The sequence below is a fragment of the Haemaphysalis longicornis genome, unplaced genomic scaffold, assembly GCF_048455015.1.
Source record: "Haemaphysalis longicornis isolate Haplotype H1 unplaced genomic scaffold, Haemaphysalis longicornis Haplotype H1 scaffold_1, whole genome shotgun sequence".
NCBI classification, from domain to species: domain Eukaryota; kingdom Metazoa; phylum Arthropoda; class Arachnida; order Ixodida; family Ixodidae; genus Haemaphysalis; species Haemaphysalis longicornis.
The window spans coordinates 427,852,962-427,877,831 of NW_027526203.1; the positions used below are offsets into that span (position 1 = coordinate 427,852,962).

At 44.9% G+C, this 24,870-nt stretch overlaps 2 protein-coding genes across 2 annotated transcripts in view; one reads left to right on the forward strand and one right to left on the reverse strand.

Annotated features, from left to right (window-relative positions):
• Sf3b3 (splicing factor 3b subunit 3) overlaps positions 1-6,416 on the forward strand; it is a 34,604-nt gene extending 28,188 nt beyond the window's left edge. Inside the window, exons 18-26 of the mRNA XM_077687295.1 lie at positions 1,309-1,483; positions 1,807-1,980; positions 2,090-2,413; positions 2,855-3,067; positions 3,143-3,241; positions 4,446-4,589; positions 5,031-5,135; positions 6,086-6,181; positions 6,252-6,416. Coding sequence (XP_077543421.1) covers positions 1,309-1,483; positions 1,807-1,980; positions 2,090-2,413; positions 2,855-3,067; positions 3,143-3,241; positions 4,446-4,589; positions 5,031-5,135; positions 6,086-6,181; positions 6,252-6,296 — 1,375 coding nt within the window. The 3' untranslated portion in view covers positions 6,297-6,416. The remainder of the gene's footprint in view (positions 1-1,308; positions 1,484-1,806; positions 1,981-2,089; positions 2,414-2,854; positions 3,068-3,142; positions 3,242-4,445; positions 4,590-5,030; positions 5,136-6,085; positions 6,182-6,251) is intronic.
• Positions 6,417-11,307: 4,891 nt separating this feature from the next.
• On the reverse strand, positions 11,308-24,837 carry LOC144155699 (pre-mRNA-splicing factor SYF2). The gene is made up of 6 exons (XM_077687302.1): positions 24,616-24,837; positions 24,349-24,474; positions 21,075-21,192; positions 20,868-20,958; positions 11,930-12,028; positions 11,308-11,836 (listed from the first exon to the last, which is right to left on the reverse strand). Exons 1-6 carry the CDS (start codon positions 24,697-24,699, stop codon positions 11,671-11,673), a joined length of 684 nt encoding a protein of 227 aa, XP_077543428.1. The 5' UTR covers positions 24,700-24,837; the 3' UTR covers positions 11,308-11,670.
• Between the last annotated feature and the right edge of the window lie 33 nt (positions 24,838-24,870).

The following is a 24,870-nucleotide window of genomic DNA, read 5'->3' on the forward strand; positions in this document are numbered from 1 at the left end:
AGAATACCTAGTGAGCGTGGGTAATAAACAAGATAAGAGCAGCGCCAATATAGATCGAAATCAACTTCCGCCGCCCCTGATAGCGAGCGCCGATCAAGTTTCGCGCGCCTCCGATTCGATCACGTGGCGAAACTGAAACCACGAAACGCGTTGACACGTACAGACGCCGTAACGCGCCGAAGCCAGAGAGTTCTGTTTTTCACTGCAAGAAGGTAGCACAATCAAATTTCAAACACTTCTTGTAAGTCCCAGGAGGTGGCAGCACCTCCCAGGGAGCATGCATCGTTAATATGGCGCGAAATTTCAAACGGGTGCTTGAAATCGTACCCGTACGGCAAAGACCTTGCGGGACGGAAAACCGCCGCAGTACACGTACAGCAAAAACCCTCAAAGGGTTAACGCGCCGACGCAACGCAGCCGATGAGGCGCGCTGTAGTGGAGGGCTTCGGATTAATTTTGACCACCTGGGGATCTTTAACGTGCGCCGAAATCTCGTACACATGGGCGTTTTTGCTTTTCGCCTCCATCAGAAAAGCGGCCGCCACGGCCGGGAATCGAACCCACGACCTCGTGCTCAGCAGCGCAACACCTTAGCCACTGAGCCACCGCGGCGGGTAGTTTGCCACTTTGTTCTCCAACACGGAGTGCACCGCTTGACGTCCACGGAACGATCTGTTCCGGGGGTTGCACGTGCACAGCTTAGCTTTCTAGCTCCGCCAGTACCGCACACTTTTCTCCGAAACTCCAAACTGGTGTTGCGCCGCCATATTCCCATTCTGCTCAGCGACTCAATCGCCTTCAGCTTAAATGCAGTGGTGAACTGGCGTCGACTTCCGCCGCTCATCTCGAGCAGACACGTACAGGGCGGGATGCACGCACACACACAAGACGAAAAACAAGAGAAAAAAGAAAAGCAAACAAAGGCTTGATAGTGAGAGAGAGCAGTCGGACACAAAGGGCGATGGTGACGGACTACGCTTGCACGTTGTTGCCAGACAATTTACATTCTCCCAATGACCGCTATTATAAGACGAGGGATGACTTTTAAGTGGATTTTTTTGGAAAAAAAACTCGACTGATATACGGGTTTATACGGTAGATTCTCGATATCATGCGGCTAACTTGTATAGCATGCTTCTCCAGTTGTTTGAGAGTTGCTGTGCGATATCCGTTGGCTTGTATTAGCTGTTGTCTGTCTCGTGTAGATGTAGGTGTACAAGTATGCCTGTCACCTGTGATCACATGCTGTGTACCGACTAATTTCTGCAAAAGAAGGATTAACCTTGGATATTTTTTTTGCCCATCCAGAATCTTGGCCCTAGAGAAGCTCGGGGCTGTCTTCAACCAGGTGTCGACTCCCTTGGAGTACACCCCCCGGAAATTTGTTGTGAACTCTGATGCCGGCCATTTGGTCCTCATTGAAACAGACCACAATGCATACACAGAAAAGATGAAGCAGCAACGCAAGCAGCAGATGGCAGAGGTGAGGTGGTATAATGGTTGGCGGATTAGGACGGTGTGCTCCTGCCGTCGTGCCTTTTATGGTAGGGTTCAATGTGCTCAATAGGTGGCGCATTTTTGTCATTGATTGTGATGCATACCGGCTTCAAGCAAAAAATTGTCCATTCATACATAACACCATCATCATGACCATTAGCATCATGACGGCGATGGTGGCCGGTCACCCACCCCTTATGTTAGCAAGGAAGGGATTGTAGTGTGTGCATGCATTCACGGGCATCACCTGTCGTCGTACTTTGCATTCCTACCCATTCCGGGACTAAACCCTGAATGTCGCTCTTGCAGGAAATGGTGGAAGCGGCTGGTGAAGGGGAACAGGAGCTGGCTGCTGAGATGGCAGCCGCCTTCTTGAGTGAGGTGCTTCCAGAAGCCGTGTTTGGCTCGCCAAAGGCTGGCTCCGGCATGTGGGCATCGGTGATCCGTCTCCTGAATCCCGCCGATGGCCACACGCTCTGCAAGGTAATGATGGTGCCTGCCTTCCATTCACAAAGAAAGGGCCCGTCAGTTGGAGCTGCTGCGAGGCCACGTGAGGAGTCAGAGGGGCTGCCATGAAGCTGTGCCATTTCAGATCGCCCTGGAGCAGAACGAGGCGGCGCTGAGCGTGGCGCTGGTGAAGTTCTCGTCGCACCCGGATGAGCTGTACGTGGTGGTGGGTGCCGCGCGGGAGCTGTCGCTGCAGCCGTGGCAGGCCCGGGGCGGGGGCCTGCTGCTCACCTACCGGCTGACCCATGCGGGGAACGAGAGCAAGCTGGAACTGGTGCACGCCACGCCCGTCGAGGAGGCCCCCACCGCCCTCTGCCCCTTCCAGGGGCGCCTGCTTGCCGGTGTGGGCAAGTGCCTGCGCCTCTACGACCTGGGACGCAAGAAGCTGCTCCGCAAGTGCGAGAACAAGGTCAGTGGCTCTGAGGCATGCTGGAGTTGCGCTACAACTGTGGGACGCAAGTATCACCCACACCAAGCGTCCACTCTCAGACCGCCTCTCGCATTAGTAGCGTATGGCCACATCCACATAGCTTCAGTACGGGGAGTGGATAGGATGGCTTCAACCTGATTGTGTTTTCACCGTCTCCGAGGCACAGCAAAGCACTGTACCTTGGTTCGTGCAGCCAAGCAATGCTGAGGCTTTTCACATTGACACCTGCAATGCTATGATAGCAACTTTACAGGGGTAAAGCATAGAGAGGTATCTGTGCTTTCTTTTACTCTAAAACCTTCTTGTTTTGCACTGGCTGCTGTTTTATGGAGGTTGCGGCAATTTGTGAGCCTGTAACAGGGCTACCATTCCTTCTCTGCTGTGCTTGTCAAAGCGTCCCTTTTTCTCTTTTTTTTCCAGTACATTCCCAATGCCATAGTGAACATTCAGAGCATGGGCAACCGTGTGGTGGTGAGCGATGTTCAGGAGAGTTTCTTCTTCATTCGCTACAAGCGACAAGAGAATCAGCTCGTCATCTTTGCGGATGACTCCGTGCCTCGCTGGATCACAGCGTCCTGCATGCTGGACTACGACACTGTCGCTGGGGCTGACAAGTTCGGGAACGTGTCCATTGTGAGTTTCGTGACATTGTTGTCTTCTAGATTTTGTGTGGTATTCACAGATGTTGTTATGAAAAAAATTCTTTAGATCCGCCTCCCCAGCAGCATCAGTGATGAAGTGGATGAGGATCCGACTGGAATCAAGTCGCTTTGGGACCGTGGCTGGTTAGGTGGCTCATCCCAAAAGGTACAGTACGCTGAAGTAACGTTACAGTTTTCAAGAGTTCAGCTAAGTGAAGTTATCATTTCAGCAGTAGTAGTCCATGCCCGTTTCAACGGACCTAAACGCCAACTGCACTAAAAATTTCAACCTTTTGAAAATGTTATTTTCGGATTACCTACCTAAAAAATACTGCGATACAAAACGCGACAGCTGAAATACGTGTATTTCATATGTTGCACGGGGTGCACACCACTCCTCGATGGGTAATGTATAGCTTTTTAGCTATACGTGTAATGGCAGCAGCTTAATAGCAGATTTCGGCGCATGTTAAAGATCCCCAGGTGGTAAAACTTAATCCAGAGCCCTCCACTACAGCATGCCTCATTGCCTGTGTTGCGTCGGCACGTTAAACCCTACATTCAATCAGTCAGTGCACTGCAATGGTAAAAATAGTCATTGATCCCCAGGTGGTCAAACTTAATCCAGAGCCCTCCACTACGGCACGCCTCATTGCCTGTGTTGTGTCGGCACGTTAAACCCTACATTCAATCAGTCAATGCACTGCAATGGTAAAAATAGTTATTTTGCATTTATGCAACCATGTATGCAACCATGTATGCAGAGGGGCTTTCTCAAAGAGGTCTCTGGTCATTAGATTTTAAATACCTTATGTGTTCGTTATAATTTCAGGTTTTTAGTGAGATATAATGTAGTATAGATAAACTATTTCACCTGCCTAACTGTACCGACGTTTTATGGAGCCGTTAGCACAAAGTTCCCAAGGAGTGGAACAGCCAAGTTATTCAGCAGTTCTGAACTTCAGCTCAGTAATAACCATGAGGTTGCAATGCTGCTGTTTTGTGTGGTAAGGTGGCACCACACAATAATCTTGCCCACCCTTGCATATTACACGTTCCAGGCATGTCACCTAGCAGTTGCCTGTTGTGTAATTAGTTGAATTTTCAGTAATGGCACCTGTGGCAAATAAAAGCCACAGCCTTCCCTTTCTCACTAAAAAAAAAAAAAAAAAGAATGCCTGACTCCACAAAGTTTGCCTGCATTTTCTTTTTTTATGTTGAGAAAATCGTGAGTGGGATCACGTACAGTTGGAGAGGGGAGGCTTACCTTTCAGTAGGATTGCAAATTGGTTCTTGTTAAATGTTTGTTATGTGCGAGGGGGGGGAGTGAACACTGCAAGCTTCCTCCCTGCTCCATTTTTGTGTTGCAGGCTGAGGTGATCTCCAACTTCCACATTGGGGAGACTGTGTTGTCTCTTCAGAAAGCCACACTCATCCCCGGTGGCTCAGAATCGCTCGTCTATGTAACGCTGTCCGGCACCATTGGAGTACTTGTCCCATTCACAGCCCATGAGGTGAGGCAAGAAGTGGACTCTTTTGTGGTCTGGCCACGGTCACTCCACTGCTCGCTGGGTAGCCCGCTGTTCAATTTTCACTGTCGCTGAAGTTAACAAGCACGTGAGGCTGCCTGTTTTTAAGCTCAGCACTTACACCAATAATCTTTGATCTAGCCGCCCCAGTGACAAGAGAGTTGGATTGATATAAATAACTCAGGTGTGTCGTATACATGTTACAAAACATCGGGCAGTTTTAAAAAGGTAACCATTGCAAAACCAGCGGCTTGTTCATGGAAAGGGGTTTTTGTCACTGTTGCAGCGTCTGCTGTGGTAGCATAGCTTGGTGTCACATTACTTGTGCTTGTTACTCTACTAAATGTTGGACAGGCACAGAGAAAAATATTTGAGGCGTTCGCACTGTGTGGGGGACGGCCTGTTAATACTTATCTATCTTTTTAGGACCATGACTTCTTCCAACATTTGGAGATGCACATGCGATCTGAACACCCGCCATTGTGTGGCAGGGACCACCTTTCGTTCCGATCCTCATATTTTCCCGTCAAGGTGGGGCTCCTTTTTTTTTTTTCGTCAGTTCTTATGATGTGTATAAAATTTCACATAAGGCTATGGCTTGTACTCTGTCTGGGTGGAACTAAACGTACATTAGAGCTCTATCCAGATGGCGTGATAGCTACCATGTGTACTAGAGTTATGTGTATAGTGTTGCATCTAGATGGAAAAAATGATAGCAGCAGCAACCTCTGTTGCGCAGTGGTGTAAGTAATGATGCAGTGGCCCAACCCAACTCAAAGCTAAAATGATCCCATTATTGGTTGCTACTGGCCTACTAATCTACTTGGACGTGAGGCTTGTATGGCCCCATTCTGGAATGCTACCAAATATAAACACAGAAAATGTAAGCTGTTCAAAATTGCCTCACCTAAATCCAGTAAAAAGATAGCTGCCATTATTGAATGCTACTGAAATGTAGGCCAACAAAAACGCATAGAATAAACTTGTCACAAATTGTGAAGATCGAAAAATTACCTGCAAATGAAAATTGGGTCGTGTATCTGTGTGCTTTGCTGCAAATGAAGTTGAAAGAGAATAGTTGAAAGAGGATAGGATCTCTACTGCCCCCTCCCTCTCCTCCTATCCTCCACGTCCAGCCCATATCGTTTCGTCTCAGACCAAACTCCCTCTTTTATCGTTTATTTGCAGCTCCTTTGTGTGGGGGAGACACCAGCGGGCTAAAAAAAAAAGTGGAGTTCAGACAGGCAGACCAAAATTTTCGCGTTTACCCAGCACAAGGGAGACTAATATTCAATCAACATGTTATTGAACCTTATCGTTTTCTGTACTTGCAAGTGAAGGTGTAACAGACCAGGGACAACAGAGGGATCTGATGAGTGGTTTAACTTAAAACATGTGTCTTGACATTCCTTTGCCTGAACCCAGTCCCTTGCAGGTGCAGTGTCTGCATGCAGGAAAGTAACTAGCTGCCTTCATTTCAGAATGTCATTGATGGAGACCTGTGTGAGCAGTTCAACTCGTTGGACCCGTCTAAGCAGAAGAGCATTGCTGAGGAACTGGACCGGAATCCAAGCGAAGTATGGCTGCTGTTTGTTTTGTCTTTGCGTGGAATATGACGCGAACATTTTCTTTTTTTTCTTTCTGCAGGTTTCCAAGAAGCTTGAAGATATCAGGACACGATATGCATTCTAAGTGACATATGCCTGGGGATTCATTGAATTGAATTTACTTTACTTCATCTTGTACATAGGGGCATCAGCAAAACTGTCATTTCTTTGTTAAAGCTCTGTAATAAACTCTATGAACATCGGTTTTTGTTTACAGTGGTCATTTAGGTGTAGAAAATATAAAAGCAAACTGGAAAACAAATAAACCATTTTAAATATTGGAAAATTGGTTATCTAGTTAAATGTACACAAGTAATTAACAAACATGCATGGCTGAACAAGAAGCACCAGGATGGTTCACACTCGTACTATGTTTCTACTGCTGTATTTGCAAAGTTCACACATCATTTTTAAGCGGGTACTTCTTTAAATAAAGACTTTTTGTCTCAAGGTTAAACAACGCAACATTGTGTTTGTTTTGAGGCTTCAATTAGGATTACAAATTCGTACAACAGTGACCACTCAGGATTTAAACTATCATACAGAATGTAAGTCTAACGGCACAAATAAATTAAGCAAGACTTGGCTGAGTTGGAGAAAAACAAAATTCCATGTTTTGTTTATCTTTGGAGCCTAACTAAAATGTAAAAAGTTGGCCTGTAATGGGAGCTAACAGTGCCTAGTATTGAAACATTCGTACTAGAAACATGGTCTTCTCAGGTATATAAATTTAAGAATCCAAAGTTCTGTAAACTGGTATCGCTGCTGCAAAAGTTTCTGTCCAATATAACTTCTGATGTCACATCGCAGTTGTTTTTTTCTTGGTAATGCAAGGAGTACCCAGAAGCCTTTGTTCAACATGTTTTTAGACAGACTAAAAACTGTCGCTAGTAATGACGAAACAGTTTTGCTAGCATAGCCACTGCCTTTGTCAAATGTTTTGCCTTAATGCACAAACAATCAAAAGCTTGTAGGGCGAATGCAAGAGGTATTGTCTCTTACTGCACGCTAGTGGTGAAAGTATGAGGTATATCGCCGCAAGATTTAGGATCAAGCGCTAAGCACAACTTCAGGAAAGTGACAAAGAGGACAGGCAGGATAAACATGAGAACCTCTGTGCCGTTTATCTCATTTTCCTGAAGTTGTGCGTTGCGTGGCGCTTAAAACTTTGCTCTAGTGCATAAAAAAAAAGTGAAAGCGAGCAGCATGTGAATTATGAATGCGTGGACAGGCCCATGTAGGCTATAAACATCGTGCAGACATGAGCATGTTGCATCCAAGTGCAAACTTACAGGAAATTTAGCTTTCGCTGTAGAGTTGACCTTGCTGCATAGTGCCGGATGGTGTTCTTTATAAAAACTTCATCAAATTAAAAGCTACTGCTGTCTTCGGAGCAGCGTAAAATTCAGGCATCCAGGAATAGAAGCTGTTGCTTTTCTCAAAGCTCGGCCGTTTGCACTAAACTGGAAAAAGTGACTCAATGTTCTGCTTGTAGCATTGCTTCTAGGAATAGTACAGTGCATTTGATAAATTCAGTTTCTGCCTGAAAATTTTTTGTTGTCTGCTGTTAATGTCTTGAACGTTGCAAGTTAACTTTTTTACAGCCATTGAATTGCACTTCATTGTAAAGGAACTGCATTGATTTCAGAAATGCTTGCATGAACATTTAAGTGGTCCAAAAGCTGAAAAGTCTGCTCTAAAGCTGCATTTTTCTTGCTCCAAGCTGCTTACGGTCTGTTACATCACTGTGTAGGGTTTAGAAGTTCACGAAAGTTACAAGGCAAGGGGGTGTGTGTGAAAACTACAAACTCCAATAATTTTTTGCAAAGTAGACAAAAGTTCATACTGCAAAAAGAAATGAGAAGGTGCAATACTGGCAAAGCTATTTACAGCTTGCCTAGAAGGTGTGTGTTAAAAAGCATGACTGGGAAACGTTACTGACTCCCACCACAGTGACTTAGTAGCGAAGGCATTGTGCTGCTGAGCCTGAGGTAGTGGGTTCAGTCCCAGTGGTGGCAGCTGTTGTTCTAATGGTAGTGAAAAACAATGTCGAGATCTTGGTGCGCATTCAAAATCTTCAAGTGGTCAAAATTAATCCACAACCCAGGTGTAGCTTTGGCGCATGAAACTCCCGAAATTTAACCCTTTGAGGGTCGAATTTTCTTGTCAAATGCGACCCCCTGGGGTTGATTTTTTTATTGCTGATTTAAATTCTTCGGATGAATCTATTTCGAGAAAAAATGATCGTAATTTTTTTAGGGTGACCATAAAGTGACAAAAAAATTGTGTTGCTACATACATGTGGTTTATTCATGAGTACCTAACGCAAGAAAAATTCTAAATAGAAATGAGAGAGTAACAAGCCGGCACCTCTTAAAGGCCAACTGCACTCAAATTTTTCTTTGTCCAAATTTGATCCAAATAAGCAGTCTAAGCTGTTAAAATCACCTTGGCGAAATCCTAAGCCTCGTAAGCACACAGCACACTAGGTACCGTCATTCAAAGTAGCTCCATGCAGACGACGTTTGCACCTGGCGGAGAGTCGCCAAAACAAGTTCTGAGCGGCGTGTGACGGAAGTTGGGGACACAAAAAAACACAAGAAAAATTCTAAATAAAAACGAGAGAGTAAAAAGCCGGCACCTTCTGAGTGAATCGAAATCAAAGAGACATCAGTTTCGCGGGCACAAAAAGCGGGAAGCGCCCGGAGGACGATACTGAAACCAGCCGCTGCGCCTGCGCACGCGCGGCCGGATGTGCGAGCGATAGACGGCGCACCGCTCCTAAAAAATACAAAAAAAAAGGAGAAAAGAGCCCCATCAGTTTCGCAGGCGCCCTTGGTCTGTGGCAGGCGGAAGAAGCGAGAGGCGCCCGGTGGGCGTAAGGGGCCTTAGGTGGGCAATACCCAGCGCGCCCCCTCGTTACCGGATGCGCAAGCGATAGCTGGCGTGCCGCTGAAGTAAATCATAAAAAAATAAGAGAAGCCATTGGCGCAAGAAAATAATTTGATGTATTTCCGCAGTGTGGCAGCACATGCCAAGCAAGAGAAGTTGGCGAAAAAGGCGAGCTTTTTAAACATACAAGCGATGACGTACATGTACGTTATTGACCATTTTGAAGGTGTTTGCAGAGGACGTAGATGTACGTCTGTGACCCTGAAAGGGTTAAGAAACATTACTGACATCCATCAATCGGTATGTCTCAGAAAGAAGCTTGAGGACTGCCGAGAATACTGCTGCATCACTACAAAGGTTTACACAACTTGCAAGAATGCAAGCAGCAGCTTGTTTAAGGGGCAAGGTGACTACCTCGAGAAGTGAAACAGTTTGACGGTTTATGGCTGATGTGCTGTGCTAGGATTTTCCATTTTTTATCAGGAAAAGGTGTTAACGTAGCTGTTAATACTTGTTGCAAAGATTGTTCTTTGAACGCACAGATGCTAATGCCGCAATATTGTATAGCTACGGGACAGGACATGAAGCAGAGGTAGGCAGAGAACTAGGTTGAGGGACGAGGGCAAGTCTGACGGCGAAGAATGCAGCTATCGCATCCAAAGCAGGAGTGGAAGGTACTTGGTTGTGCAAGAACCTTCACGTGCGAGTACAATATGCTGCAGGAGATTGCGTATAAAAAAATGGGGGAGCTAGGTAAATCAAGAAAATTTAGGGAACGAAAATATGTTGCATCATTATGCTGTGACCATTTCAAGTATAGGAAACAAGAAATGGCAGTTTACATTTTTTAAAAAGTTATTCGGTGCATGAAATGCAAAAATAAACCTTTCGAGCGAGTATGCCAGGAAGTGAGCATGCTAGCAAGCCCGCATTCTAGGCATGCAGTGTGTAACCCCTATTGATTCTAGGCCAATCCCCTAGTTGCGGGGCTTTGCACCATGTGTGGGCATAGACCTGAGGCAGTTTTGTTTGCTTGAGACCTAACCATTGAGACCATGACTAAATTTAGCCAGAAATGTCATGCACTTTTTTTTTTTTTTTGCTGTTTTCAGCTGAGGAAGAAGCCTACATGCCATGCATGATTTTTTTCTGCACTTTAAAAACACTTGTCATACTTATAAATCAGCAAGATGTTACAGCCAGGTGGTCACGATTCCCACATTGAAAGCAGCAAGGACTGGGTCTTGCCTGATAATGACAAACGCAATTTATTTAGTGGCCATGCATTCATGTGGGCACAAAAAATTTGAGATCATGTTGGGTACTAGTTGTGGCAGTTGTGCTAAAACTATTTCACGAATTCCTGTGAATACGAGATTACTGTGTGCTAAAGTGGGCATGGCAGTTAGGTGCACTGTCGAGCTCATTTACATCTTTAGGGCTGCTTATCCAACGCTTCATTACTTCTTTCTTTCAATCAGGCTTAACAAATACTGAAAATCGGCTATTTACAACGTCACACACAAGTTTTGTATTAACGGGCAGCAAAGAACTTTGTTTCATCATGAAATTTTTGCTTCATGACGTGTACAAACCATGTCGCTCGTTAATGGGCAGCAAATAACTCTTTTCATTGCGTATGCTGATACTATACTTTTAGTTTGAATTCATCTTTTCTGTTGCCCTATTGGCGCAAGGGAACATTTCACCACACAACCCTCCTTACAGTGAACTATACTGCAAGTGCTGCAGCAAAAACACCAGCAGTTACAGAACTCTTGTTGAAGTTTCATTGCTCCATTTTTGCTTCACAAGGTGCAAGAATGATGCCACTTAGCCAAAATACAATGGAAGAAAAGAAAGCGATTGTTGCCCACTTTTCTTGTCTTGTTTACATGAGCTCTGGTAATTTTTAAAAGGATAATTGACCACCTAGCAACTGAGCTTCACTGCAATTCATCATGTAGCAAAAGACGGGCTTGTCCGCAGCTCAGAAGAGTGTGCATGCTTCGTAGCAGTTGAACATGGCTTTGTGAAGCCAAAATGGCTACTATTAACTGTCTGGGTTTTCAATCCACCATGGGGTCTTACCTCCGAATTTCCAAGATTGCTTCCCTGCATTGCAAGGAACTTGCATGGCACAGCTAAAGTGTAACAAGAAATTGCCCTGTGAAGGTGTAGGCACACAAAAAATACAAGCAGACTCTTGACAGCCGTGTTTATTAGTTGTCACAATACTGAGAAATGAAATTGAAATTGGAAATGGGGGAAAAAAAAAGAATGAACGAAATGTTTAATGGCTGTCCAAATTTTAAAGTTTTGCTTTATTTCTGCAGAGCAGTCACGGGAGCTCTGTCGATTGGTTGCCACAATCTGTTTTTACTGCAGTGATTGAAAAAAAAAAAAAAAATGGACCATTGTACGATTGTCCCCATTTTTAAGTTGGCTTGATTTCTATGGTGTCCTGACAAGGTAGTCATCCCAATTGACACAAAATTATTTTTCATCACCTCCCGCACCCCCTGCTTATGACTGAAAAAATAAAAACGAAGAAAAACCATAAAACATTATACGGCCGTTCCTCTTTCCAGGTTTTGCTTGATTTCTGCGGTGTACTTCCCATAGAAGCGCTCCAGCTTCTTGTTGAACTTCATGTTACGCTCATTGATGTAGTCAATATCTTCATCATCATTAAAGCACCGCCTCCGGCTGTATTTCTTCCTCTTGTCAATCCTGCAAAACAAATAATTTTTAGTGGGTGTAAATTTTCTGCCATCGCACAATGAAACCGCTTGGTTAAGGCACAAATAAAGGAAGAAAGCTTACTGCTTCTCGATATCGTCCACCATGCGGTCAATGTCTTCCTTACTGTCCTTGTGCAGCCCATGGATGATTGTGTCCCTGGTTGGGTACAGTGCCTCACCCCTACAAGAGAATCTCGCATGAGAAAATGTCAGCCCATAAAAAGTACCACATGCTGTGTGACTGGTTGGCGCATGGCCCACTTCACTGGCTGAATTCGCTCCGAGATTGCAGAGCCTTATGACCAGCCCTCCCCCTACCAGGTGCATCATAAATGACAAGGTGATTGTGTACTAAAGTACCTAATTGTTTTTAAGTGAGAAAAGAAACAGATGAATACAGACAAGTAAAATCGACTTTTGCTTACAAAAATATGAAAGCCAGCCAAATAAAAGCTTTAAAGGTGCAAGTAATTTCAAACAAGTGTAAAATCATTATTCACACACACATGCACGCACACATGCAAATAAGTGTCCCAGCTATCATGAACCAAGACTGATTTAAGTTATTTAAAGGTGTTGTGCCACCAAATTTTAAGTCTGTAAAAAGCCTGCTGTAGGCTTCCTCTGCATGCAACGACCCTCAACACGAAGTGCTGGGTACAGCAAGTGCTTAATATATATTTTAATTCGCTTCTAAAAATTACCTAAATGCTCTTCTGGAAATCGGGACCCATCGCTAGCGCCACTAACCATGACGTCAGTGTATTGCCAGCGCAGCAAAGTTTGTGACGTCATACAACGCTAGCGACTCGAGCGACGTGAACGTGAACTCCAGTTACCACAGTTTGTTTGGTCGCTTGGTCCAACGTTTTTAGATTAGGTCAGTTTGCAAACTGCGCCTCGAGAGGCGGTACCATTTTGTCGCCATTCCGACAGGTGGCGCTGGCGTTGCGTTGAGATCTAGTTTGAGGAGCGAGGCTCGCCCCGGCCATATGTTTTCGCTGTGCTGTTGGCGCTCGCCTGCTCGTCACGTCTGTATTAACGTATTAGCTCTGTGCTGTCATCGTGTATACATATTTTAGTGGATCTCTGAAGTGTCGGTGCGGTTTGTTGACGTCCTGCGCGCCAGGCTGCCGTTCGGGGTATGCTTCGGAAGCGGCCAAGTCCGTGCAGCGGCATTTCTTCAAAGCGCCCAAGGGTCCTGACGGATTGAAGGCGTGGGAAATCGCGATTCCGCGGAAAAACTTCAAGGTTACGCCATAAACATACGTTTGTGACATTCATTGTGAGCCTTCAGACGTCGTCAACTGTTACGAACACGTCGTGAACGGTCAAACTGTAAGGATCGATACCGTAAGGCAGGTGGACTCTGAGAGACCGCGCGGCGCCCCGTATTTTCCCTGACATACCTGAGCATCTTTCGCCACCAAAGACGTCAAAGTCATGCCGAAAACCATCCAAATGGATGACAGTTGTTCCCACCTATGTTGCGTCCTGCCAAAATGATGGGCTTTTGCGCGAGGAAACTGGCGTAAGTGGCGCGAGTGGTGTAGAAAGCGCCGATGTCAGCACGTACGTTGGGAACTGCATGAGTTGTGGTTCGCAGTTATGCAGGAATTCAGCAAATGTCCGACATTTCAATCGTAGGATGTGAAGGCTTCGTCTAGCCAGGTTATCTTCTACAAGCTCGAACATTCTGGGTGCAATTGTGCTGATTGAGAAGGGTGCAGTAGTCGGGCAAAACTTGTCGGATGAAGTTAATTAAAAAGGTTTACTTGTACCGCCGTGTAGCTACAGCGATAAAAATGGGAATATTCACCCTCAGCTGTCAAGGCAGGAGAATGTAGCAACATTTATTCGCTACATTGTTGCCTTAAAGATCAGCCCTTGGAACAAATGTTACCTGTTTCCAGACGTTTCATCCGCAACAACTGCCGTGAAAGGGCATGCAGTGTGTGTGGCACAACATATTCACGGTGCTGTCAGATCAGATCCCTACCCGGCGCGGTGGCTAAGGCGCCGTGCTGCTGGGCGCAAGGACTCGGGTTCGATTCCCGGCCACGGCGGCCGCTATTCTGATAGAGGCGGAAAGCGAAAACACCCGTGCGTTCGAGATTTCAGCGCATGTTAAAGATCCCCTACGTGGTCAAAATTAATCCGGAACCTTCCACTACGGCACGCCTCATCACCTGTGAAGCGTCGGCGCGTTAAACCTCTTATAAATAAATTAATCTGACTAGTCAAAACTGAGAAGTGTTGCCTATCTGTAGATTGCAAAAAGAAACGAGCAGGAAAAATCAACGCAGAAGACAGCATAAGCGATGGCTCAGCGGAAAAACTACCAGGCTAAACGCTTTAAAAAATCGGCATAAGCAGGGCCACAAGAAGATAAGTGAAAGCTAACGCTTTAAAATATCGGCATATCAGGACTACAAGAAGATAAATGAAAGTGTCTGTGACCCTAACAGATAGTCCATCAGATTTACGAACCAACAAAAAAGAATAGCAGTACGACAAACATTCTCATCCGAGAAAAAAACGTTTATTTCTTTTAAGAAACCACATTTATACCTGTCAGGGAAATAAAAAAAAAAACATTGGTTTAATAATTGGTTCAGTTTTCTTTGTTAACAGCGAAGCTGTTTAACAAATCATAATTTTTCGTGTCCGCAGTTAAAATACCAAGAATTTGCTGAGCGCGTGCACGTGAGCGCGCACGTCAGCACTTGGTTTCCAATCGGCTCACTTGATCAGTTTTGTTGGGGTTGTAAATATGTTCTTGAATCGGCTCACTTGATCAGTTTTGTTGGGGTTGTAAATATGTTCTTGTGAAAACGTACCTACTGCATTTGCTTCCACAGCATAAATAAAAATGTCGAGGCGTCTTTTCTTGATTCCAAGTAGACGGCTGACTATTGTAGGCTTTCCCGCAGTTTCAGAAGTGTAAGACGTGTTCGGGTATGCTTTAAACATTATTGAGCTATAAGGGATCCCGTACTGGGGAAAAATAAATGAAAAAATAAATAAATGGAACGGGAAGCAGCCGAGGACAAGCGGACTGTGCAGTGTTTGCCTTGTCTTTTTTTTTTTTTTTCCTTAAGTACAGCTTGTTTCTCGTTATAATGTCGGTAAAATTGCAAACCCTCAGTCACTTAAGCGTTAGAGTAGAGCGAATTTTTATTTCGCATGTCAAAGAAGAACATTAACGGTGTGCGGTGGTCGTTCACCGGCGCCGCCGGCGCCTTTCCAAGCAAGGAGTAGCAGACGACGCGCCGAGACCGATCTCAACGCTACCGCAGCGCTACCGCCTGGTCGGCGACAGCACCGGCCCGCGCCGCGGTGCTTGGAAGGCCGCGCTCTTTGCCAACTGACCTAATCTAAAAACGTTGGCTTGGTCGTATCGACACACTATACCGATACGACGGCGACGCCGACGAGTCGTTAAAACATCGGCCAACTGACCGCGTTGTCACACCACGCCGACGGCGACACAAACACGTCGGCCGATGGAAAGTCGCCGTAGTGTGACTGACTCGCCGACCGAAGACGCCAACAAAACCGGTCGCCTGACTGGTCGCACGACGCGTCGTCAATCGACCGAGAAGCGAAAACTGCGCCCCGACAACATTCGTGCCGCAATGAACGCGGCTCTATTTTGTTAGTTTCTGGAGGGTAATAAACTCAGTAAGTTCCATGAAGCCCATACAACTCAACACTAGCGCTAATGCGATCCGTATTTTGGCGTTCGACGCTTCGGCCGTGCTCTTCGGCGACGCCGCTACCCAGGAATGCGTGTGCGATCGGCTCGCCTGTAGAAAATATAATGTCAGTTTCGTGCAGAAGAACAGTTACGTAGGGTAATTTGGGTAATAAGGGATCAGTATCGGCAAAGGTTTTTAACGTAAAACGTAAAACCAAAGTACGGCAAGCACTATCCCTTCAGTGCAAAATCGCAGTCGCAGTCGGGCACACTTATTTTTGCGAGCGCTTTCGCAGAAGAGCAGAGTTGATGGCGATAAGCTGTCGCGGGGGCTTCGCGGAACCTTGCTGCGCAAGCGCTATTTAAAAAATGTGAGTTTACAAGCCAGGAATTCTGTAAACTAGAGTAAACACCGACGTACGACTCCAAGGATGGGCCTCCATCTAGTACACCGGCTATATCGCGGAGCGGAATCGTTTGTTCGCTGGCTCAGTGGTCTCGCGCGTTCCGCCCATCCGGTCAACGTTGCCGGTTCGATTCGCGGGGGAGGCAGCTTTTTTTTTTTTTTTTTTTTTTTTTTTGAGCGTTTTTTTAGCATTTTTATGGTTTGCAAATCCATGGTTTTCATTTGTCTGCATCCGAGGATGCAGACAAAGAATCCGCGTCGGAGCTGTCGCGGCTTGACGTGACGAGTCGGCGTGTTTACTTCCGTGGTGAAGCACGTATGTGGGGGAGCAGACGCCGCAGTAAAGTCGCAACGTACCGCAGCGCCGCCGTGGCAGAACCTCCTCGCAACACTTTGACGTCACTGCTTGAATCGGCGCCCAGAAACCGAAACCGAATCCTGTTCACATGAATCGTGCGATAATAAATTTTTCACTCAGAATATGTGCGTGTGAGAGCATGTATCATGCTTTCTAACGAATTATAAAACGTTTGCAACAAAGAATGCACAAGCAACAAATTTGGTGGCACAACACCTTTAAGGAAGTAGAACTGAACCACACTAGTGACAATCAGCCTAGGCTACATAGTGGATTCAGGTAAGACAGTTCTAGCTTGAACTTATTTACGACATAAGTAAAGCAATCCCGAAGTACGCAGAATATTGCCAAGACCCCTTTTGGTTAAAAAAAAAGTTGCAGTCATTGAAATATTGCTAAATCGGAATCGTAACAACATATACAGGCCTCCTGGAGGTCATATAATACAATGCTATTATACGCACCTTAATATTTCAGACGTTAGACATGATCACTCTGAAGTAATTTAGTTTGCTTAGAAGGTGTGTCATAGGGCTATGACAAAGAGTAGGCAATTAATATGCCGCTAATATTCTGTCGAAAGGGAAACAGTGCTGCCATTAATGAGAAATCTGTGCTTGAAGACACATACCTGTTTCAAATTATTAAATTTCTCTTTTCTAATAATGTTATGCACGAAGGGCTATGTGACTTATCTCGGCGATTCAATGGCAACAGGCATCACCGAGTAGAAACCAGAAGTTGGAATGGCCAACAAAGTCTATCAACACATTTCAATGTGTTACACCACGTTACTTGATACCGTATCATGTTATGCGACGTAGCCACAGGTTTTGTTCTTGCTTTGAACGACCAAACTAGCTCAACCCCAACAACCGAAGTCTACCTGAACCCTCAGTGGTGTTCTGAGAGCACAGGAGATGTTATCTGTTCATAATTCTTTCAGCTTCAAATGCTGTCACCTTGTTACAAGGGCTACTCAGAAATAGCACCATGTCCTTGGGGCTTTAGAGTTCACTATTAATCTTGTTGATTTCCTGTATGTTTTTCTGGATGTGCATTTTTGCACGCCTTTTTTTTGTGAGTTCATAGCTCTTGCAGAAAAATAATGCTATTTTGAAGTTCAACCACAGTGCCACGAATCTACTTTAATAAATTGTGATATTTTGGTCAGCCTCAGGCAATCGCAAAAAATGATTTTATGATGTCACAAGTCACGTGTGGAAAAGTAGCTGGAAAGTTGCCAGCGTTTACCATTTTCCTTAATATATGTAGCTCATTCGGTTGCAGTTGGCATTGTAAGTTATTGTGAAGAGTAAATGTTTCAAATGGAGTAAAGTTATCCTTTGTCTTCATGCTCCCGTTAGGAAGCTGGACTGGAAAATGTTAATGTTACAAGCAACTGGAAAATCTAAGACTTGAGGCTTGCTCTTGACATTGTTTCGCTCAGTGAATCTGCACGACTTACCAAAAATGATTGACGAAAATTATACAGGGAATGTATAGTAGCACGTTTAAAGGTAACTATAAAAGAATCTAAAGTACTCTAGCATAATAACATACTAGAAGAGGTAGATGATTAGGTATCACAAACTACTGCTATACAGAAACCCAAGCCACGAGAGACAGAAATTCAATGAAGAATTAACACGAGCTTGAATGCATTCAGGGAGCACTCAAAGATAATGATACATAGCTTAACCCTGTCATTCAAACCAGAAGTTTATGACTGATACATATTTGCAGTATTCATTCATTTGTAGTGCAGAATGGTGCAGCCATGCACAGTGCAGTCTTAATGGAAGCCGAGGGACGCAGAAGAGTAGATGTGGTGAGATGAGTAAACGTTGGGACAAGGAATGGATTTCGCTGATGCAGGACACATGCGAATGGACGTCGTTAGGAGAGACCTTCATGGTGTAGCAGACATTTCATCACTGCTGCTAATGATATCACGGGGATGAATCCTAAAGTACTCAGCTCAGCAGTTTGGGGTGATTAAGAGGCATACGACATGCTACTCCTTGGGTGGCTGTTTTTCCAGGGCAAAACAGAAGGCGTGTGGATAAGAAAAATGCAATGAGGGAACATACTATGCACGTCGATTGCAGAATCTCACTTCTGCACTTGCACAGCTTCACCACAAAAATTGCACGAGTCAAGATGCACATGAATACAAGAGGACATGACATGACATAGCTGATTCAACGAGTATGTATTCATACTCTTTCCGGTTTTGTTAACCTTTTCTTTTCTAAAATTCAATGATAACAAAATTTTTTCCCTTATCAACTTGGACAGGCTACATGCCGCACTGTGATTTGCCACGGCATCCCACCACCTGCACTAATTAATATAACAGCCAATACCAACATCGCTGGCATGTCACTTATGACATGATACGGGAAAAATGGAAAGCTTTCCACCACGACTTGCTAGTGAATGCTGCAATCATGGCATGTGTAGATGCATGGACGTTGCTTTTAAGGAGTGTTCTTTATATCTTGAGTGGTTTTTCTTTTCATGAAAATCAAAGCCACGCAAAGAGACAAACACCTAAAATCACTGTCGATGAATAACTTTAGAGTTGCAATATTGGCCATGACGCTAAAATAAAAAAAATTTTTAAAATGAACTTGTTAGTTACATATAGGCAATATGACCCCAAATCCAAGTACATTCGGAGTCATGCTTGTATCGTGCACCACTTTTTTTAAACCTTGGTTCATGATAGCTGGGGCAGTCTTGTTACTCTGCACTTACACAGCATACCGACAGTACATTTTAGTCGGCACCAGCAATATGTATTTTTAGAAACCTTTTGTAAAGCTTGTCAACAGCTGTGCCACTGACAATAACATGACAGAGCAAGTAATTACAAAGGACTGTACCAAATGAGCAACTAGGCAAGACTTGCTTTTTAAACCAAAAGACCTTGTCGCCTGGAGCTGGTCAACATTTATAGAAAGCCAACAAGTCTCTCGACCTTGAATTTGGTAACGTTCAACACAAACTCTGTCTAGCGGGGGAAACCAAGCTGAATTTTTAGAGGAACTCTCCGGAATTAACTAGGATATCATAGGACTAGCGAGATTAAGAGACTGCGAAAAAGCTTTATAGAGCTGAGTAGTGGGCATGTTTTGTGCCACTGAGAATCACAAGGAAAAGGGGGGCAAAGGGTTGGATTCTTGATCCACAGAGAAACCTAACCTAACCAAATCTAACCTAACCTAGAAAGCAGGAAATGTAGTGGAATTCGTTTGCATTAACAAGAGAGTCACAGCCATTGTGATCATGTTAAACAAGTGATGCAGGTTAATGATAGTACAAGCCTATGCACCAACATCTAACTACGACGATGAGGCCACAGACAGCTTCTATGAGGATGTCAAACTAGCGATGAATAAAAGAACAGTGTAACACACACTGGTGACTTGAGACTTTAATGCAAAAGTAGGTGAGAAGCAAGAAGGTGAGAAGGCAGAGGGAAACTTTGGAATAGGCAGACAGAATAACTAAAAACAAAATCAACTTTATTCTAAGTAACCACACAGGTACTGTGCAGGACATGGAGGTACTAGGTAAACTTAGGAGCCGCTACCACAGTTAGGGGAGGTGCAGAATAAAGCTAGATCTTAAAAGGGAAAGCAGTGAATTTTACAAATGCAGAAAACCTAACTTGAAGTCAATTAGAGCCAGGACACCGGAATTAAAATAACCTTTCAGAACAAATTCGCGGCTTTAACAAAAGTGAAAACAGCCTTGATGTATTTAAATGACAGCGTAATGTCAACAACTGCTGAGGCATTGGTAGCTGTAGATAAACAGAATACCGGAAAGAACCAGACAAACTATTCAGAATATGAAGGAACTTATTGCATAATGTAGATAGATGCATGGAAGTGCCAATAATGGCAGATCAGACTGAATTGGTGGAGCTGTTGATTCATGCCTACAACGTGGCAGATTGACAAAATGTTACAGAAAGGGGAAGCCAAATAGCAACCAGGAAGAAGCGAACTATGGGCAAATATAGAATGTCTGTGCTCCAAGACAAACAAGGTAACATTACCCACATGGATGAGATATTCAAAGCAGAACGATTCTATACTAAGCTATAAGCTACCAATGTTAGGTCGGTACAAAATTAGCCTAAAAAATTAGCACGCAAAGTTCCACTTGTAACTTCTCGATACATCTGACCTAATTGCCAGCAGAACGGAAAGTTGGGCTAGTTGGTATGTGTTCATCGTGGTGGAATACAGAAGTGCTCAAAAAAACAAGGACGAAGGAAGTGTTGTCTACTTCTTCCTTCGTCCTTGTTTTTTTGAGCGCTTCTGTATTCCACCACGATGAACTAATTGCCAGCTTTGTTATGTTAATTCAGTGTACAGCCGATTTGTGTTATAATGCAGTCATTTAGATGGGAGAAAAAAACATTGGTATTTCAACATAAATCACAATGGAGTGAAAATTCATTTCAGGTGATTTTGTGAACAAAGGCAACAAACAAAGACAATCCCACCGGTGCACAAGCTAGAATAAAAAGCACTTACAATTCCTCCTTCTTTTTTTCATACTGCTCAAAGTCTGGCTTGATTTGCTTCACTAAGCGCTGGTACTGCCGAACAGTTGCTGCTTCATAATCTGCAATGACACATCAAGCTAATCAAAATACAGTAAGTGGAATAACACACTGAAATCAACTATTGTCATGCCTGGGGGAAAAAAAGGAGAAGAAGAAGAAGAAGAGAGAAACCAACCGGAGAAGCCGACATCGGGGTTTTTCCTTTTCTTCTTGCGATCCAAGCGTTCTGCTTCATCAGCACTCACAGTGAGCAGCTTGAGGCGTGTGTAGTCTTCACCCCGCTTGGCAGCATCCTGCAAATTAAACTTGCTTCAAGAACAGCCCTCCGAGAGTGAATTGCAGTGGCACATGGTACACATATGAGAAGAGCCCTCGTGTACTGCCAGATACACGTCGAAGGGACATGGAAGTCAATTTGTTGTGCTGAAGCGAACCCCACGTACCATTTCTGGTGCCTACAGCAACTACCATAATGACGTCACACTTGTTTGAAATCATTTTCACACTATTTCAGCCTTAAAAATTCTGAACTTCACCCACTTATCATGGTGAACATCGAATTCTTGTTCATTAGAGCACAAGTTGTAAAGGCTAATAAACATGCTAGGAATCCACTCAATGAGCCCTGTGGACGACAGCAAATCGGTGGGGAGGACGGTGCAAGGGAAATGACACTTTTCTTGTTAAAAAAAAAAATTGTTTAAACCAACCGGAAAAACTTGGAACATGGTCCACACATTTTAGAATTGAACCTGGTATAGTAAGTAGACATGGTAAATAGACAATGTTTACTACTCACTTCACTGTACCTTTAATAGCGCAGGCAGCCCCAACATGATTTAGCCGAATCCAATCAAGCAACAGTAAACAATCTAGGTCAATTGACCTAACAAAATTCAATACACACCAGTATATGCTGAACTGACCAAATATAGCAACTCATTTCAAACAATCCCAACCTAAATGATCCCAACCAAAAATGACAAGAGCACAGCTGCTGGACAGGCAGTATCTCGGCTTTCTCCACACTACCTACCTGCGTGGTGGTAAATGCACACTTCGTTACGCTGTTGGATAACTCTAGAAACACTATGAGAGAGCACTGTAAGCACTGAGTTTTTACAATGCACTGAATAAACAGCCCTTTCTTCTGATCTCATTTTTGAATGCAGCTGTAACGGCTGCCAAAAGTGGAGAAATCTAATTGTTTGTTATTAGTGTCTTTCAGAAATTTGGGTTTTATTTCAGCAACGTTCTTTGGGATGAAAAAGGCTCCGACACATGTAATGCACACCGAAGAACTGAAAATAATGGGAAAACAAGGCTGTCGACCTTGTACGATCTCTCGGGTTGCTATGGACAAGTAACCGTCTGTAACAAATTTTTTTGTTACGAGTTCGCAATACGCGGGACCCCCCCCCCCCGCCATTCCCACATAACGAAACGAACACAAAGTATGCCGTTACCTTACACAAAACAATCAATTTATTGCATGCACTGAAGCAACTTTCCGCCTTAACTGCCCACTTCGCAAGAAAGGGGTGATTTTTGTTTTCACTTTGGTTTTGGCGGCACAAACTAGCAACCGCATTCTCTACACGAGACATCGTTTGCACCAGTTCAAGTCTGTGTCCTGCAATATCGGAGCAATATTGGTGGAGAACATCGACTGACAAAAGCGCCTCATACAGCGTCGGACGGCTTTACGTTGTGACATCCTCAGTCTCTTCAGTGCTTTCAGCAGCACCAGCTGCCATGACATCGGCGACGGTGTGTGCGCTCGAGGTTCTCACAGTGACGGCAACATCGTCGTCAACACTGAGGAAATCCTCTGAGCATCTGGAACATTGGCGAGCTCTTCGGCGCAGTTCGCCGATGATGCCATCTTGGTCCGGACTCGCTGGCTGGATGGGCTCCGTCGTGAATCCCGTGCGTCGGAAACAGTTACGGAAGGTGTCGGACGTCACTTCGGTCCATGCGAGGCTCAACGTCTCAATCGTGGCCCATCAGCATCTCAATCCCCGCTCCAAACCACGCATTTCGGTGGCAATTCTAGGCGCTCCGAGTTCGATATATCCGATGTGAACTTCGTTATAACGAATATGCTTGGCATGCATTTTCGTAACAGATTTGTTTTTGTTCGATATACAGTCGAACACGGATATATCGAACACGGGTATATCGAATTATTGTCTATATCGAACTCAAGAATTATCCCCTTGAAAATTCTGTGTAAAAGTATAGGAATTCGTATGTTCATATCGAACGGTATTTTTCCCGACATTGGGTATATCGAACACCGCACGAGCTGGAAGGTGCTCTTCGGCGGTCGCTTCACCCCCGATTTCCGTGGTCGCTTAGTGCCTTCGCCGAAACCCAACAGGGACAGAAGCCGGGGCGTCGGAGCTTCACGCTTGCCTTCTCATGGATAACTACTCGGCCAACTAAACCACCTGCGAGCTTGACAACATCGAGCTCAAGTTCCTGCCTCCGAACACAACAGCCAGGCTGCAGCCGCTCGAGCTTCGTTCAAGGTTGGGTACAGGAGGCTACTCCTCGATAGGCTTTTGATGAACCTCCGCGTGGGCACCGAGCTTAAAGTTGACCAGCTGGGGGCCATACACATGATGACGGGTGCCTGGAACAGCGTAAAGCAGAGCGTGGCCAACTGCTTCCGGAAGGCAGGCTTCGTGACGGCCGAACATTCGGAAGCTTGCGAAGACGGCGACGACGACGAATAGGGCATGGTCGACACGTTTCGCGAGCTGTCGTCCCTTTTCCCGGCTGCTGTTCCAGCCGGACTGTCTGCTTCGACTTTGTGAACGCTGACAGCAATGTTTAGGCTGTTGCGAGCGTCGGTGACGAGGATATCGTAGCTACGGTTGCAGGAACCCAGGCTGATAGCTCGAGTGGCGAAGATCGTCCGGACGAGGATGCGGCCACACGATCGTACTCCGCCGGTGAACTGGCGGCTGCGTTCAGCTTGATTCTACATAGTTGCGGCGACATGGGAGGAACTGGGCTGTCACACCTGGATAGCCTCGAGAATATCGAGACCAGCGTCTTTAATTCCATTTACAGGACGAAGAAGCAGGCCAAGATCAGCGATTTCTTTTCACGCAAATAAAGCATCCTGTTGCGTCGTTAGTGCAGAATTAGTTGTCATTCTTGAATGCGCCGATCGGTAAGTGGTCGTCCGCCCCAGGTGAGCTTTCAGAGCCCATATTTTTTATATCGAATTTTTCATATATCGAACTATTTCGCGATCCCTTTGGAGTTCGATATATCCGTGTTCGACTGTATAGCGTAATTCGCTCTATCCGGGTTCGTTATAATAGGGTTTGACTGTATGACGTACCCCAAGCGTGGACACCCTACTAAAGCTTACCACTCTAATGACCTCCAAGAATTATTTACGAATTTCAAACATTCTTAGAACGGACGCTTACCTCATATTTTTCTTCCTCTTCCTGCTTGTACTGCGTCCACTTCTGCTTGTTCTCCCAATTAGCTGGAAGTTTCGACTTCCTGTCCTCTTCGACTACCTCTTTATGATTCAGAGTTCTCGCTTCATTCTACACGAAAACGAATAAAATATGTACAGTGAACGTTCTTACATCATTGCACGTGTGAAAGCAAATCACATCAGCCAAGCTATTCTAGAAGATGAGGCCAATGAGGCCCAAAGTCAATCGCAAATGAAGCGCAACACTTACGCGGCGCATATGAAGGGCGCGCAGTCGTTCCAGCTGCTCAGATCGCTTGCTTGTCGTCGACGAACAAGGCTGTCCTTCCGACATTATGATAACGTGCGGTGAAAACTAGAGCCACTAAAAACTTTTAATCAGCGATGCTAGTGACAACTACGGGGGCTACTGCAGGCACGAATGAGCGCAGCCGCCATTGCATCAAACCCATGGAAGAAGAAAAAATCAAAACACAAACACTAGGGAACATAGCACGTACGTTGC

Excerpts from the sequence above, each read along its gene's own strand:
- LOC144155699 (XM_077687302.1), bottom strand. The coding sequence starts at position 24,699 with ATGTCGGAAGGACAGCCTTGTTCGTCGACGACAAGCAAGCGATCTGAG. Across the intron at positions 21,193-24,348 it reads AAGAGGAAGAAAAATATGAG|GATGCTGCCAAGCGGGGTGA; the intron begins GTAAGCGTCCGT and ends TTTAATTTGCAG. Across the intron at positions 11,837-11,929 it reads GTGGACGATATCGAGAAGCA|GATTGACAAGAGGAAGAAAT; the intron begins GTAAGCTTTCTT and ends TTTGTTTTGCAG.